This window comes from Pseudonaja textilis, chromosome 1 (genome assembly GCF_049901715.1).
Source record: "Pseudonaja textilis isolate UNSWEBS1 chromosome 1, rPseTex1.2, whole genome shotgun sequence".
NCBI lineage: Eukaryota > Metazoa > Chordata > Lepidosauria > Squamata > Elapidae > Pseudonaja > Pseudonaja textilis.
The window spans coordinates 161,591,013-161,607,545 of record NC_141990.1 but is presented as its reverse complement, the minus strand read 5'-3'; the positions used below and the strand labels follow the sequence as shown (position 1 = coordinate 161,607,545).

Below are 16,533 nucleotides of genomic sequence, written 5' to 3'. Positions count from 1 at the left end.
AAGTGGACCTTTTAATTGGACAAACATTGGCTGTGGATAGGCATTGTAAAATGCTGGAAGTACCTATATAAAAAGTGAATATTTTTACATTTGGGAGAATATGAGTAAAATTGAACTAGAAACAAAGATAAGACAAAGTTAAAACTGATGTAAGAGCGCCACTTGCTGTCAAAGGAAGGCACAATATATTCCCAAAATTCTGTAAAGGCCTGGAAGATTTAAAGGGGAGAATAAGGAAAGCTTGACCACTAAAAAGACCCCTGAAAGTTTCAATATAGACTGATTTCATTTTTGGATTATCTAGAAGAACAGATTGACTAATTTGCAGATACAAAGACTCCTGGACATTGAACTCTGTTTGAGAAGTGACTTTAGCTTGAATAAGATTGTTGGATTATTGGATAAAAGAAACAAAAAAAAAGATAAGTGGAATTTGGGAAGAAATTGTGTTGGAAATTCAGGATATGAAGGATATTTTGACAAGAAGGTGTGAGGAGATCTTGAATAAAATACAAAGCATGGATGCAGACCTGGAAATTAAGACACAAATTACAAAGAGAAAACAGAATGTCCAGGAAGAGGAGGAATTAACCGAAAGAGCAGTAGGAAAAATACAACAAACAAAACAACAAATAAAAAAGAAAGATAAGATGGAGCTAAAAACAAAAATGACAATGATTGATGATATAAACCAAGGGGAGAGTATTTTAAGGGAAGTTAAACAGGAATTGGAACTGCAGGAAGCTTTCTTTGGGAGAGAGACTGGGGTAAAACTACATAACTTGAAAATGAGGCAACGGAACTGGGTAGAGAAGGAAGAAATGTTTAAAGGGATGGGCCAAGAAGTGGTAGCATATAGAGGTAAAGATCCAAGAGAGGAATATGGAAGACAAGCTAAGAAACGAATAATCCAAATTTTAATGTGAGTGAGAGATGATGGATAACAAAAAAGGGCTAGAAGTTAGAAAAGGGGGGATTAAGGGAATAAAATTTTTACATTCTAAGGTGAATTAATAACAAGGGAGTTTAGAATTTTAATGAGAGTAATTTTGAATATGTTATATGGAATGATTAAACAATTGAACATAAATATGTATATGATTAATTAAACTTATTGTAATATGAATATTAACATTTTATTTGTAGGAAAAAGAATGATGCAGAAAATGATTGACATAAAAATAACAAAAATAACATTGAAATAAAATAATAATGAAAGGTTATAACAATAAAACTATTATTAGACTTATATAACTTGTCAAACATAAATATGAATACTATTTTATTTGTAATAAATAAGTTGTAAAATGTAATTAGAAAGGGGATATTTTTCAAATAAAATAGTGGCATAGTTAAAAATCAGAAAGGGGATAAATAATGGAAAACTATCTCAATATAAATTGGTGAATTATTTTTAGAATTATATAAGTCTGGTATAATGTGATTAATAATATTTAAATTGCCGTTAAAAGGGGGATATTTAGAGTTTGGACACAGAAATAAGATATTTAAACGTATAATCAAAAGAATGAAAGATTACAATTTAACAAAATATATGTATTAATATTAAGATTGTCAACAGTATTAAATATGAAAAGTATTGTCATATTTGTTTTAAAAAGTAAGATATTCTGGTGCCACACTGTTCACATAATGATATGTTTGTAAAAAAAAAAATGGAAAAAAATTGCAGATGATACTAAGCTAGCAGGAATTCCCAACATTCTAGAAGACAAGCTTAGAATCCAAAAAGATCTTGGCATACTTGAACAATAGGCCTTATCCAACAAAATGAAATTTATTGTGGAAAAAAGTAAAGTTTTCCACCTACGCAGGAAAAACCAAAGGTACAAGTATAGATTAGGCAAAACCTGGCTCAAAAACAGTAACTGAGAGGGACCTTTGTCTCCTAGTTGATGATCACTTGAATATGAGCCAGCAATGTGCAGCAGCAGCAGCAGCCGCCAAAAAAGCTAACACAATTCTAGGTTTTATAAACAGGCATAGAATCAAGATCACATGAAATATTAGTACTGCTTTATAATGCCTTTTTAAGACCACACCTAAAATACTGCAATCAGTTTTGGTCACCATACTAGAAAAAAGATGTTGAGATTGGAAAAAGTTCAGAGAAGAGCTACTAGGATGATTAAAGATCTGGAGACTAAAACATGAAGAATGGTTGCAGGCACTGGGTATGGTTAGTCTGGAGGAGGAGTGTCAAATTCAAGGCCCAGGGGCCGAATACGGCCCAGTGGGCGCTTAGTTCTTTCCCACGGGCCATCCTGGAAAAAGCAAAGCACCAGCCCACTATGCCTTTGCCAGCAAAAATGGAGCTCAGGAGTGGTACTCCCGAGCTCCATTTTTGCTGGCAGAGGGTTGTAGGAGGCCATCACAGTCGAAAACAGAGCTTGGGAGTCTGTTTCCTCTGGAAGAGCACTCAGACCACCACAGGCACTCCTGGCACAAGTGATGTCACCTCATCCTGGCTCCCCAAGGTCAAACACAACCCTGATGTTTTCCTCAATGAAATTGAGTTTGACATGCCTGGAGTGTCAAAGAGAAAAGAAGTACTTCTTTTTTCTAGAGAAAAGAAGTACTAGAGGTAACATGGTAGCAGTGTTCCAGTTAGATGAGGAGCTGCCATAAACAAGAGGGTCACCTTATTTTCCAAAATACCAGAGGCACGACAAGAAACAATGAATGAAAAATAATCTATGAGAGAAGAAACCTGGAATTAAGGGAAAACTTCCCAACAGTGAGAACATTTAACCAGTGGAACAGCTTGCCTTCAGAAGTTTTGGGTGCTTCATTTTTGGAGTTTTTAAAGAAGAGATTGGCCAGCCACTTGTCTCAAATTGTATAGTGTCTTTTGCTTGAGGAGGGGACTAGAAGATCTCCAATTTCTGTTCAGTTCTGTTCTGATTGATCGATCCTGATTGGAGAAGTGGAGATTGATCTGGCCTCGTTCCATAAGTTCCCAGGAAGGAAGCCATGATAATTCGGGACCTTGGAGAGAAGAGAAGCCCCAACATTGGAGAAGAGGGGCCTCAGCCCCAGACTACACTTGACAGGATGCTACTGAAATGGCAAGGAAGGCCACTGAGCTATTAACAGCACACCCCCACTATCACCACTGGCCATACAACATGACCCCTAAGGAAGGGGAAAGCAAAGAATATGAAGGGGAGTCAAGATGATAGAGTTTATCATATCCTCTAACGATAGTGAGGGTACTCTGATTAAGGATCCAAAGCCGGCCTGAAAACCCCTGTGATGGGAGAATGATCAGATGGTAAGTAGAATCATAAGCCTGATGGCAGTGACAGTATATCTTCTGGTGACTTCCTCGGGGAAGAAGGGCATGCTAACCCCATTATTAGGTTCTGGGTGCATCAGGTGTCTAGTTAGCCCCAATGTAGTTGAGAGTCTTGGAATGCATCTCTGGGAGTTCAAAACCTCAATAGCATTCACAAAATTAGATACCTCATTAGCTGGGGGAGGCCCTGCAGTCTTCGTAACAATCTCTGGAAATGAGAATTGGACCCCGCATGGAAACAGTTAGCTTTATTGTGAACCCCTGGCATGAACCATTCTATCATACTGGATCTTGCTTGGGTAGAGAAGTGTAATCTCTCAGTGCATTGGAAGAAAAAAAGTCTTTAAAATCTTGGAGAAATTCCAATGTTAAAGCCGCAATGACAATGCAAACTCGCACCCTCATTAAAAAAATGAAATAAATTCTGGTGCTGCCAGCCCACAAGCAAGGCAATGCAGTTGGCCTCATTTCAAAGAAATTCTGGGAGCTGGAAGAAGTATCTAATGAGAGGGAATCAGATGGCTTCACACCCACATCGCCCCACAGACAATGCCATTGAAGTTCTACCTGGGACCAAGCTGTCAAAACCCAAACTGTACTTGATAATACCGAGACAACTAGAAGAACTGAGGCTTTATTAATAAAAACCTGGCCAGCCAGCAAAATTGTGTATCCCATTTTATTTTGTGAAAAGATAGATGGCTACCTAAGATTATGAATAAATTACTGAAGACCGTGCTATCTACATGGAGAATGTATATCTCCTGCCCTTAATGAAAGATATGCATAAGCCATCTGGCTAAAATAAAAAATTTTTAGAAAGCTGGACTTGAGGGAAGCTTCTTACTGGATATGGATAATAAAAGGGGATGAGTGGAAGATCATTTTCAATTCTGGGTCTGTTTGGTCTGCAAGGGGCACCTGCAGTGTTCATTCAATCAATGAATCTACTCCCACAAAGGAGTAGAAATGGACCTCAAAAAAGTGGGCTGTACTTGAATGGGAAATGACCTGCATCAGGAAGCAGCTGTAGATCTTCCTAGGCTTTGCCAACTTCTCTTTACATTTACATTTTCAACATTCATTTGAAATACCTTTCTGTGTTGTGGCCCTGATTCCCGAGCCTATGCTGTCAGAGGAAGAGGACCTGGAAGATGAGGAGGAGGAACTGGGAATGCCTTCCTCCCCAGGACCTTCCTCTCTGACAATGCCTCCCTCCCCAGGACCTTTCTCCCTGATAATGCCTCCTCAGGTTCCATCAGACAACTGAGAGGAACAGCCTGAGATTAATCAGGAGGAAGGCATATCGGAGCAGCCCCTGACGGAGTAAAGAGAAAGAGTGTTGGCTCGATCCTAAGCAGCGTCGTAGGGAGAAACGTGAGCAGCAACGTAGGAGGCGTGGGAGGATCAGAGAGTGAGTTGAGTCATTGAGCCACACCCCACAGGGGATAAAAGTGGGTGTGTTTTCTCCTGAAACTTTGTACAGGACAAAGTTTAACCTTACTTCAGATTTTCTTTATGGACTGCCTTGTGATTTTCTGTGAGTAAAATTTTATTTACTGTCAGTTCGGACTTGGCAGGCAGGATGTGTTGGAATGCCAAGAATATTCTCAGTTCCAAAGAATTAATTCTGTGAAGTCTGAGCCAGCTTGCCTGCCTGTGTTTGTGTGAGTTTGTACTCTTTCATCTTTTGGGAAAGAGGAAAGGCGAGACAGAACATATATTATATACTATATTTTTGATAACTTGTCTGGAGTTAAATACCAATGACACATCATTGTATAGAAATTTTCTTTTAAAGTGTAGTTTAAAGTAAATGTTAAACCTTTCTTCCACGTTCTCTCATTGTTCCAGCATTACATTACAGTGGAACCTCAGGTTGTGATCGTAATCTGTTCCAGGACTACACTCGCAACCTGATTTGGTCGTGACTGGAAGCATGACTGACTGTGCATGCATGGATGGACTGCACATGCATGGAAGGAGAAATCGCCACAGCCGGGTTTGTTCATCACCTGATTTTTGAATCATGACCCAATTCAAAAATCAGGTGAGTATTTTGGTTGGAACCCGATTTGGTCGCGAACAGGAGCGTTCACGACCCCGAGGTTTCACTGTACATCCAAAGTTCCTTGCCCATTGACTCATACAATGCTTTACATGTTCATTTTCCAAATTTAAGATCAATCATGTTTTATAGACCTTAGTGACAATATATTCATCACTACCACACAATAAGATTTCTAATTTATTTTCCAGAAAGTCTAACCCATAACTCTTTTTGTCTAATTTGAATCTTTCTTTCAATTGTGGATATGTGGCAAAGATGTCCTTTTCTTAGCTCCTCCTTAGACTTGAGGTTAGGATCACCAAATAAAAAGATATTATTTTACCAGTCCGGCTTCATCACCATTTCTTTCCTAAGTAAGCTTCCTGTGGGAAAAGCCAGAGGTATCTTCATGAAAAACATTGTTTTATATTTATTCCAAACTCTTAGAATGGCACATCTAACAAAGTGGTTGTTGAAATCAACATTTACTTCTTTCTGCAGCAAAAAGTTTGTAATCCTTATTTAATAATGAGATTTGCCTATAATTTTTTATTATCCTAACATCTTGACTTTTGCTTGGTAATATCAAGATATTAGCTTCTTTTCAAGTTGGGGGTAACTTTCTCCCCTGTAATATATGATTCATTATGGACTTCCGGTGGTAAGGCAAGGATGAACAGAGGTGCAGAAGCCCGTCCGTGGTTTCAGTTAATCTCTTTTTGCGGTTGGTGCAATCCTTTGAGGGTGTATGAGTCCTGGAGAGATTCGTGCCGGTGTGGGGGGAGACTCGGGCTGCAGTGTGGGGAAAGTAACCCCCGTGCAGCGAAGAGGAGTCCTCCAGAGCCCAACAAGCAAGAAACAGCTGCCTATCAATGGTGGCTCCAAAGTCCGGACTGCCACCGATGTAAAGAAGCGAGTGAGTGACAGTTTGTGGGATCAATGGTGAAGAGGGTGGCAGAGAAAATTAGCGGTGGAGAGGATGATTGGAATGCTATAGACTTTTATAAGGCTGTTACAATTGTCTGTCCGGAGCCCTAAAAGGAAGCGGCCAAAAAGCGGATGAAAGTGAAGGGGCTTGGCAGACAGAGGAAAGATAGAGGACAATAATGAGTAAAAAGGGAAGTTTACGAGGTCAGGAGATATACCACACCAATATTAACAGAAGGGAATCTAGCGGCTGGAAGGTGACGAAGTTGTGGAGGATTTGGACTATTTCATTCGATTTTTATGCTGAAAGACTATTAAATCGGAGACGGGAAACAGATCGGAGCTGACGGAATAGACACAGTGCGGAGCCACAGGCGATACTTAGAAATCCTGAAGTTATCGTTACAATATAACCGATGTAAACCATTTAACTGCCCTTCAGGGAGTATACTGATCTAACTGGGGAGGTGGTTCCATCTGAAGAAAATAAGGAAAATTGAACTTAGGAACACTAAGACGAAAAGTAAAAGTGGAAGCTTCTGAATGTGTGGAGATACTGTGTAATTGCAGTCACTACTCAGCATTTCTTACCTCCCCACTTCCAGTGCGTTTGGAGTGTAAGTTCTTAAACTTAGAGATGGAAAGCTAAAAATTTACTTTAAAATTCCTTTTTCCCCTTCTTTACTCCCTTTTTCCTGTATACATTTGCTCATTTTTTCTTTATTCCCCCACCATCCGGCGCTATGATGAACGATCTCTCCTTCTTCAATCTCTCTTTATAATGATTATAAATATAAATATAAATAAACTGGGGAAAGGAAAATTGATTGTTGTAATTGATTGTTAAGTAATTGAATTAACTGATTTAATTCATTTATTAATGATAGTGATAGTTATACTTCGATTAGATATATAGGGAAAATAGTAAGAACATTAAGTGTTATTTAGTTAATAACTATAGGATTTTATATATTAATATTATAATTCATTGTGCAATCACAATTAATCCACTTGGGGATGAATGTAATACTGTTTGTGTTTAAGAATATTTAAAATACGGTTAGATAATACATATATTTATTTATAATATTTAAAGTTTTTAATGATGTCTTATTGGCAGCCAGGATGCTGGATTCATGGAGGGGGCCATTGATTTCGCTGATCCCAAAAGAGGATTCAGATCCCCGATATATACAAAATTATAGGCTGATTTCATTGTTAAATACTGATTACAAAATATTTACTTCTATTATAGCAAGTAGACTAAAAAGAATGTTAAATGAGCATATACATGAAGACCAAAATGGATTTTTCCAGACTATAAAATCTGCAGCTTGTGATAGAGGTGCTCTCCCCCCCCTCCAAAAAAAAAAAGACTATAGAAAGTTAGAAGTGGAAAAACAAGGTCAAATAAAAAAACACTTCAGGGGTGTCAAACTCAATTTTATTGAGGGCCGCTTCAGGATTGTGTTCGACCTCAGGCTGGGGTGGTAGTGGCCAGGGTGGGCATGGCCACCTCAACATCACTCATGTTGGGGGTGCCTGTGGTGGCCTGAGCACTCTGCCAGTGAAAACAGCTTGGGATGGCCATGTGCAGCTCTCCTAAGCTCTGTTTTTACTGGCAGAAGCTTGCAGGAGGCTGTCATAACTGAAAATGTGCTTTTGCTGGAGGAGGCACCATGGGCTGGTGCTTTGTTTCCAGGGTGGCTCCACAGGCCAGATCTAAGCACCCCGCAGGCCAGCCCTGACCCCCTGACCTTGAGTTTGACACCCCTGCTCTATGCAATCCAGGAATGTACCCCTTGAATCAGTAAGAAATATCAAGAAAAAAAATCCATATAAATACTGAATACTTTTCCCTGCATTGATAACTACTCTTTATCTTTGTAACATTTATTTTAATTTAAGAGTAAATACCTGAATTATATGCTTTGTATATTTTTAGAAACACAGGCAATAGAAAGGAGGAAAAAAGAGTTGAAAAACAATTATTTTGTCTATGTTGATGGTCTGAATTCTTCAGTATCAGAAGTAAGTTAAGATTAGAATATGTTTGTTTCACTTGATGCTACAGTGAAAGTACATCTATCTTCTTGATTATTTCAGGTTGATCTTTGGATTCATTTCCAGAAGTATAATGTTTCTGAGGTTTTGGTTTGTGATTATTCTGAAAATTACAGGTATGTATGTTGTACTCTCACGTCTGTGGCTGCTTACTGTTGGGATGTCTGAACCAAACATTTAGGGATATACATTATATACATTACGAATTTCCATGTTTTAGAAATGAGTTAGTAACTTATTAAAATAGTAAATTCTGACATTGTCTTTACTCCTACCAATAGTACTATATTTGTTGGTAGTTTATGGCAGGAAGTATATCCTTTAATCAATTCGTTAGAAATGTATACACTGTACAATTATTAGGCAAGTTGTATTTTGGACAATTAATTTTATTATTTAACAACTACAGTGTGCTTGGTCAATCCAAAATGTTAATAAACCTCAAACTTGAATATTTAAGAAAGTAAAAATGAGGTTTTGGCTTTCTTAGGAGAATATCTATCTGTGCACAATTATTGGAAAACTTATTAGTATACAGAATTATTAGGCAACTATATGAAAAATGAAAAATTGCCCATCTCATTTATTTGCATCTGTTAAAGTGAGAATAATTAAACAACTCAAATATTTCTGACATTTCAAAATGTAACCAATATAGCCACCCTACTTTTCAATAAGCTTCCATTCATGGGGTCTGTTAGTTTCTTGATCTTTTGATGATCAACTTTTTGTGCAGCAACAACCACAGTCTCCCAGACACTGTTCAAAGTGGCGTATAGGTAATCCTCCAGGTTCAAAAGTTCAATTTAGTGCATTTTTCACAAGAATGAATTTATTTACAGAGGATACTTATGTTAGAAATACAAAACTGTGACCAAAAAGAGGCTACTTGGTGCTAGAATTGAGTTCTAGAATTGTTTCTGAAAGTATTTTAAAAAATTCTTTTTTGTTATTCTATAGTACTGTACTGTTCGTTTGTATGCACTTTGGGAACTGTTCTGCTTTTTAACTACTATAGTTTGCGAACTATTGTATTTGTAAATACAGTACTTTGCAAAGATAAAGTTTGTTTGCATTTGCCTTGAAGCTGCTTGTAGAAAAGCTAGCCAGCATCTATACAAAGCATTCTATATTATTGTGTTTCTTTGCTTTTATTTTGGAAATTAGTGTATATTGCTGTAGTTTGTAGGTTTTAAATTTAAATTCCCTCCAGAAGTTGTGGGTGCCCCATCACTGGAAGCTTTTAAGAAGAGACTGGTTAGACATTTATCAGAAATACTCTTTTATGAGAGCAGTGGGTTAGACTAGATGACCTCAAGGTCCCTTCCATCTCTGTTACTGTTGCAAGCTGTTCTGTAAATCCCTCCCCCATCTTTCTCTGGGTATCTGCTTGGGGAGGCTTAAGCTAATTAGTAACAAGTTTTTTTTTAATTAACAGCAATCTGAGAGTTGTAAATTACCGTTCCCCCAGCCCTGTCTTGTCCTGCCTACAGGTGCTTTGGTAAATAAGTTGACCCCTCTTTGTGGCAGCTTCTCAAATACTGGAGTAGTAAAAAAAAGCCTCCCACAATCAGCTGAGAAGAGAAAGAAAAGAAATGTGCAGGATTGGCCCTCCCACTCGCCCTTCACTTTTCTTTATCCTCTCAGCTGATTGGTGCTGCAAGCCTCAGCTGGTGTGTGGAAAGCTGTGCACGCGCATTAGGTGCACACATGCAAGCACACGATTACTGAACCAGTAGTGGAACAGGTAGGGTTCCACTGGTGTATCATTCCCCCCACCCCATCCTTCTTTTTACTAGATTAGCCAAACCCAAATCCTACAACCATTCTTCATATATTTGTCTCCAAGCCTTTAATCATCTTAGTTGCTCTTCTTTGTACTTTTTCCAAAGTTTCAACATCTTTTTTTTAATGTGACTAAAACTGCAGTATTCCAGCTGGATGCAGTATTCCGGGTCTTATTAAGGCTGATGAACCCAACGAAACTAGCAAGTTAAGACAACCAGATCTCTTTAAGCATAACTTTATTGAGCACATTATTTCTGCATGCAAAAGCAATACTAGCTAGTTCCCACAATATTCGTCTAATTACAGAATGAATTATTTCCTCCCTTCCTTCAGCCAGGTCACATTGTCCAGTTAGATTCTCTGGTGTCTCTATGGCAACTGCTTCAAACCATTGCCAAACATCTGTTGAGATGACCTTGGTTCCAACAGGACGATTTCGTTTGGTCATCTGGGGCTAGTCTGTGGCAAGCTGAGAAATGAAAACATGGCTGCGACAGCATGGGCACCTTTTGAAGTTGAAAAAGGCTTTATAAAGTGGTACTAATACTTCACGTGATTTTGATTCTATGCCTCTGTTTATATTGTATTAGCTGTTTTGGCTGCTGCTGCACACTGCTGACTGATGTTTAAGTGATCGTATACTAGGACTCCAAGTTCCCTCTCACAGTTGCTGTTTTTGAGCCAGGGTTTGCCTAATCTGTACTTGTACTTTTGACTTTTCCTGCCCAGGTGTAAAACCTTGCTTTTCTTCACATTAAATTTCTCTTTGTTGGATCGGGCCCATTGTTCAAGTCTGCCAATATGTTTTTGGATCCAAGCTTGTTTTCTGGAGTGTTGGCCAGCTTGGTGACAACAGCAAATTTGATGAGTTCTCTTTCTATCCCCTTAAGTCATTTATGAAGATACTGAAGAGTGCTGAACCCAAGATGGAACCTTATGGTACCCCACTGCTAATTTCCCCTCCATGAAGATGTAGTACCATTAAGAACTACTTGTTGAGCAGTTACAAATCCAGCTGGTGGTGGTGCTGTGTATCCCACATTTCTCTAGCTTACCAAGAAGTAGGTTGTAGTCTATTTTGTCAAATGCTTTGCTGAAGTCTAAGCATACTACGTCCACAGCATTTCACTGGTCTACTAATTTAGTTACTTTGTCAAAGAATGAAATAAGGTTGGTTTGGTATGATCTCTTTTTAACAAACCACGCTGGCTACAATTTATAACATTTCTTTCTAAATATTCACAAATCTCTTTTTTGAATATTTTTTCCAGTATATTCCCAGATATTGATGTTAGGCTGATTGGTCTGTAGTTTCCTCGGTCTGTTTTCTCCCTTTTTTGAAGATGTGAACCACATTAGCATTTTTCTAATCCTCTGATAGTTTCCTAGTGCTCCAAGATTTTTTAAAAATACGACACAATGGTTCTGAGATAACATTGGCAGCTCCTTCATAATTCTGGATGTAATTCATCAGGTCCCGGTGATGTATATTCATCAAGGTCAGACAGGTGTTCCCTTATCGTTGTCTTGCTTATTTTAATTTCTATTTCTAGTCTGTCTTTTACAGTTATATTTTAGTAGGTTGAGTTATAGTTTCTCTTTGTGTGAAGACTGATGCAAAGAATGAGTTAAACAGTTCTGCTTTCTCTCTGCTGCCTCTTACTTCCTTACCATCTTCTCTCTTTAGTGGACCGACTGTTTCCTTGACTTTTTTCTTGTTGTTTATATGTTGAAAGAAACATTATTATCTTTGACTTTTGTTGTATGTCTTTGTTCATTCTGAGCCTTTGCTTTCCTGAGTTCATCTTTGCAGATTTGGGCTATCTGTTGATATTAGTTATGTGTTCCTCTTTCCATTTTTTGTACTTATCCTTTTTGTCTTTCAGTTTATCAGAGATATCTTTCTGCAACAATTCTGTTTTTTTAAAAAATTTTAAACAAAAGTTTTCATGCTTCTGTTATCAGGTCCCAATATCTTAGCAATTTTAAAAGTGCTGCATCCTCTGAAAGAATTTTTACAATTTTTGACTTTTCACAGTCAGTTAAATCTTTTTTTTGGCCCATTTTGCCTGAGGGACAGAAGCTACCTAATGTTTATACGCACTTTGATATAGAGTGTTGATTTTAGGCCACACCCTCCCTCATTACACAAATACACATCATCTGATGTGTTTATATCTACTAAGCACTCAAGTTTATACAGTTTGGAGGTAGAAATAAGCATAAAAATGATGACGTGATCAAAATACTCACTTGCCTAATAATTGTGTATATGGTGTATGTTTTCATGTCAGTAGAGTCAAATGTGAACTTAAACTGATTAACACTGAATATACAGCTATACTTCAACCACGTGTATGTGCACATGACTTCAGCAAAAAGAATGCTAGCCTTATCTAAATATAAGATGTATATAATTTTTCCAGTCTTGATTATTGCTCAGTAGACATGAGTAGAGAAATAGTATTTAATATAATAAACAGTCAGGAAGACCTGAAGCCTCTCTTCCTTAGAATTTAAATAGTTGTCTGCTTTCTGCACTGCTAATGACAAGCTGTTCTCCTCATACACCCTCTTCATACCCTGCAATGGGATGTAAGAATAAGCTTGAACCAAAGGGGAAAGACAACAAAACAATAGTTAGATAAAAGAAGTTTTACTCTGAAGCAAAAATATGATTTCAGAAAGCAGTCAAACTTGACCCTCCTTAGTTCTCTGGAAAGTAAAAGGAGGAACGATGGAGGTGCATTCAGACTTGCAAGGTTCTGTTACCTTATAGCCATGATGGCGAACCCATGGCACGCGTGCCACAGGTGGCACACAGCCATTTGTGCAGGCACGTGAGCCCCAGCCAAACTTACCTGCACTGTGCCTGCATGTGCCTCCCAGCTGATTTTTGGCCTGTTTGAGGCCGTTTTCGCCTTCCCGGAGGCTCGAGGGAAGACTCTGCAGCCTCAGGAGGCCGAAAAACAGGCCTTTCAGAAATACCGGAAGTGCCAAAACAGGCCTGTTTTCAGCTTCCCAAGGCTACAGAGGCTTCCCTTGAGCCTCTGGGAGGGCGAAAACAGCCTCAAATGGGCCAAAATTCAGCTGGGAGGCACGCACATGCACAGTGCAGGTAAGGGTTGGGGCAGGGCAGGGGTGTTGCATGCTCAGGAGGGTGCATTGCACTGTGGGCGTCGTGCACACACTTTCAGCACACAACAAAAAGGTTTGTCATCACTGCCTTATAGCATCATCATCAACAAAACTTTATTTTATTATTGACCAACAAATAGAATTCAGAAATAGAGTTAATTAAAATGAAATACAAAATAATATATATATTTTCTCTATTTCTAATAAACACTTGTTGCCGCTGAGGATTGAAGTCGACTGTAGACAGAGAGATGGAATTGGATTGGAGGAGGCCTGGCCACCAGGCTGCTTCTTTCCACTCCTTTCTTCTGCTTTTCGCTGCACGCAAGGAAAGCAAAAAAAGTCTTTCTTTCTCTCCCCCAATCTCTGCCATAAATGAGTCCTTGGGACCCTGCAAGGCATCCTGCTTCAAGAGGCTGCACCAAAGACTCATTTCTGGTGGAGTTTGGAGGAGAGAAAGAAAGACTTCTGCTGCTTTCCTTGCATGAAGCCAAAAGTTTATCTCTTTTTCCCTCCTCCTGAGAAAGGAGCTGGAGACAATAAAGAATGATCAATCAGTAGGAAAATGGTGTGGAGGATTTTCCTGCAGACGTTTTTTGTGATTTTCCTAGGGTCTCTGCAGAAAAAAAGTCTGCAGGAAAATCCCCCACTCCGTTTTCCTACTGATCCATTTGGTACTGCAGAATACCATCTCTCTCTCTCTCTCTCTCTCTCTCTCTCTCTCTCTCCCTCTCTCCCCCTCCCTCCCTCCCTCCCCGAGAATGGAGCTGAAAAGCAAGTTAGGAATATGGCCACCTTGGAAGGGGTGGTGTGTGTGTGTGTGTGTGTGTGAGAGAGAGAGAGAGAGAGAGCGCATAACTGCCAGCCCTCCGAGGTTAGATCAGATCTCTCTCTTTCCCACCAACGTCAGCAAGTCACCGTCAGTCAAATTCATATTAATGGTCCGCGGGATTTAAAATTATGAGTTTGGTGGTCCCTGAGGTCCAAAAGTTTGGCGACCCCTGATCTAGCTAACAAAGAGAAGAATTAGGGGTGACACAATAGCTGTTTTCTTGAGGGGCATCACAGAAAAGAGGGGGTTGTTTATTCTCCAAAGCATCTGAGAGCAGGACAAGAAGCAGTGGGTGGAATCTCATTAAAGAGACATCCAACCTGGAACTAAGGAGAAGCTTCCTGATAGAATAGAACAGCTTGCCTCCTGGAATTGTGGCTTCTTCATTACTGGAGGTTTTCAAAAAAAGATTGGGCATCCATTTGTTCCAGGATGGCATGGATCTCCTGCCTTGGGCAGAATATCTCCAAAGTCCCTCTATGATTCTAGGTTTGTTTTTTTTAAGTTTTTGTTCACCTTCCACGGAAGAAAGAATTAATCTTTACCTGGCAGTATCCATCCTCACTTGTTAAAAGAAACTTTCTGAAAGGCAAAATAAATGTAATGAATTTAACGCGATGTATTAGTCATCATCTATATATATATTTTAAAAAGTGAAATACCACTCACATATCATCACAAAATCTCCAGAACCATAAAGCCTACAAACTTGAAATTCGGCACGTATGCTCCTCTTGGCTTCTAGGTGCTTACTAAGAAAGGATTTTTCAAAATGACCATCAGATCATTAGTATTTCATATATTATTATTAACACATTCTGATGCTAAGGAGTTCTACTCCCTCTTCCCACCTGAAAAGAAATCTGTTCCAAATGCAAAACACAAGCAGAGGAGAGGAGTCTAAGTTTCAGTTTCACAGCACCAAGCAGCTTTAGTACAGAATAGTTGAGCTAAGCCATGCCCAGGCTCCTTGCTGTCTCCTTGCTCACTCAGCAAATACTGTTTCAGTTTCCAAACAGTCCTCAACTCTCACACACTGACAGGATGCTAGCCAGGTGAATGGATGCTGGTAGGCAGAGGTAGAATTTTCCCCCCTTATTTTTCTCCCCAAAAACTAGCCTGACCACACAGTTTTGTAGCGAAGCATGGGTATTGAGCTAGTTTCCTATATTTACTTAATGAAATGAAAGTATTTTTTTTTAATTTTGCATATATTTTACATTTTAGGTATGCATCTCTTACTTTTAAAACAGCCTGCGATGCAAAGCTGGCTGTGAAAGAAATGAATGGGAGAAAAATAAAAGGAAAAGCAATAAAAGTTCAGCTTGAAAGGACAATTGGAGAAAAAGGAATCCAAGAGAATCAAAACTGTATGAAACAAAAGTTTGAAAATCATGAGCCCCTATCTAAAAAGAGAACCAACTATCAGAAAAACTCTGATGCTACACTGATACTGCCTCCAGATGATCCTTTCACTTTAAAAATGTCTGATGTCTCCAAAGATGATTTGAAGTCGTCATTGTCTGCTTTGCCATTAACAAATGTTTTCAGACCTGCCTCAGGTTCTCCAGAAGTGCTCCTTTGTGCTTCAGGCTCTTCCAAAGTGCCCAATTCTGACACTGTATTTTCTTCACCAAAAAAAGCATCCTTTGAAGTAGATCAAAAGGTAACTTTTATGAGATTGCATATCAGAACATAAAGACTTACCTGTATCTATTGCAAGGTTTAGTATAGATAAGCTTTGTTAACTGATAAGTGCAGGTCTTCTGAGGTCATAATTTATCTTAATGCGTTAAGCAATGATTAAGTGCCTTCAATACTAATTTTTATTAATACTTAAGTTAATCAGCATCTATATATGACTAAACTCTTGTTTCTGTCTGTGGTAACTTTCAATTGGACAAAATGGTGCATCATAAGGCAACAGTTTTTTAACCAAAGGGTTAATTTGTGTCAAAATCCATTAATCCCATGGGATTGAAATTTTGTAAAGTTGTGGCTACTTCAGTGGTGCAATGTTCGGTCTTGCTCACATGATCATCATTTTCAACACTCCCTGGCAGCTTTCCATAAGTCAGTGGGGAAGCTGGCAGGAAGTCTAAACTTGATTGGGACTGAGGGAAAAACCTTGGGTTCAGCAGGAGAGCCAAGGCTCTCCGCAACCAGCAGGGTGCCCCTCTTTATCTGTCACCCCTACAGGGTTACTTAGCCCCTGGAGGGCCCTCCAACAAAGAGGATTTTGCACGGGGATGCAGAATCCCACTCCCCTATGTTGATCACACCATGCCATCAAACCGGAAGTCCTTGCTGAAGTCTTAAGTATATTGCATTGACACTATTTCACTGGTCTAGTAATTTAATCACTGTTCTGAAGACTAAGATTGGTTTGACATAATCTGTTTTTAACAAACCCAT

The 16,533-nt window shown here is 38.9% G+C and overlaps 1 protein-coding gene across 1 annotated transcript in view; it reads left to right on the top strand.

Moving 5' to 3' along the window:
• Positions 1-16,533, top strand: part of RBM44 (RNA binding motif protein 44) — a 40,652-nt gene that overhangs the window by 16,883 nt on the left and 7,236 nt on the right. The window contains exons 6-8 of the mRNA XM_087923694.1: positions 8,242-8,327; positions 8,403-8,476; positions 15,346-15,784. Coding sequence (XP_087779820.1) covers positions 8,242-8,327; positions 8,403-8,476; positions 15,346-15,784 — 599 coding nt within the window. The remainder of the gene's footprint in view (positions 1-8,241; positions 8,328-8,402; positions 8,477-15,345; positions 15,785-16,533) is intronic.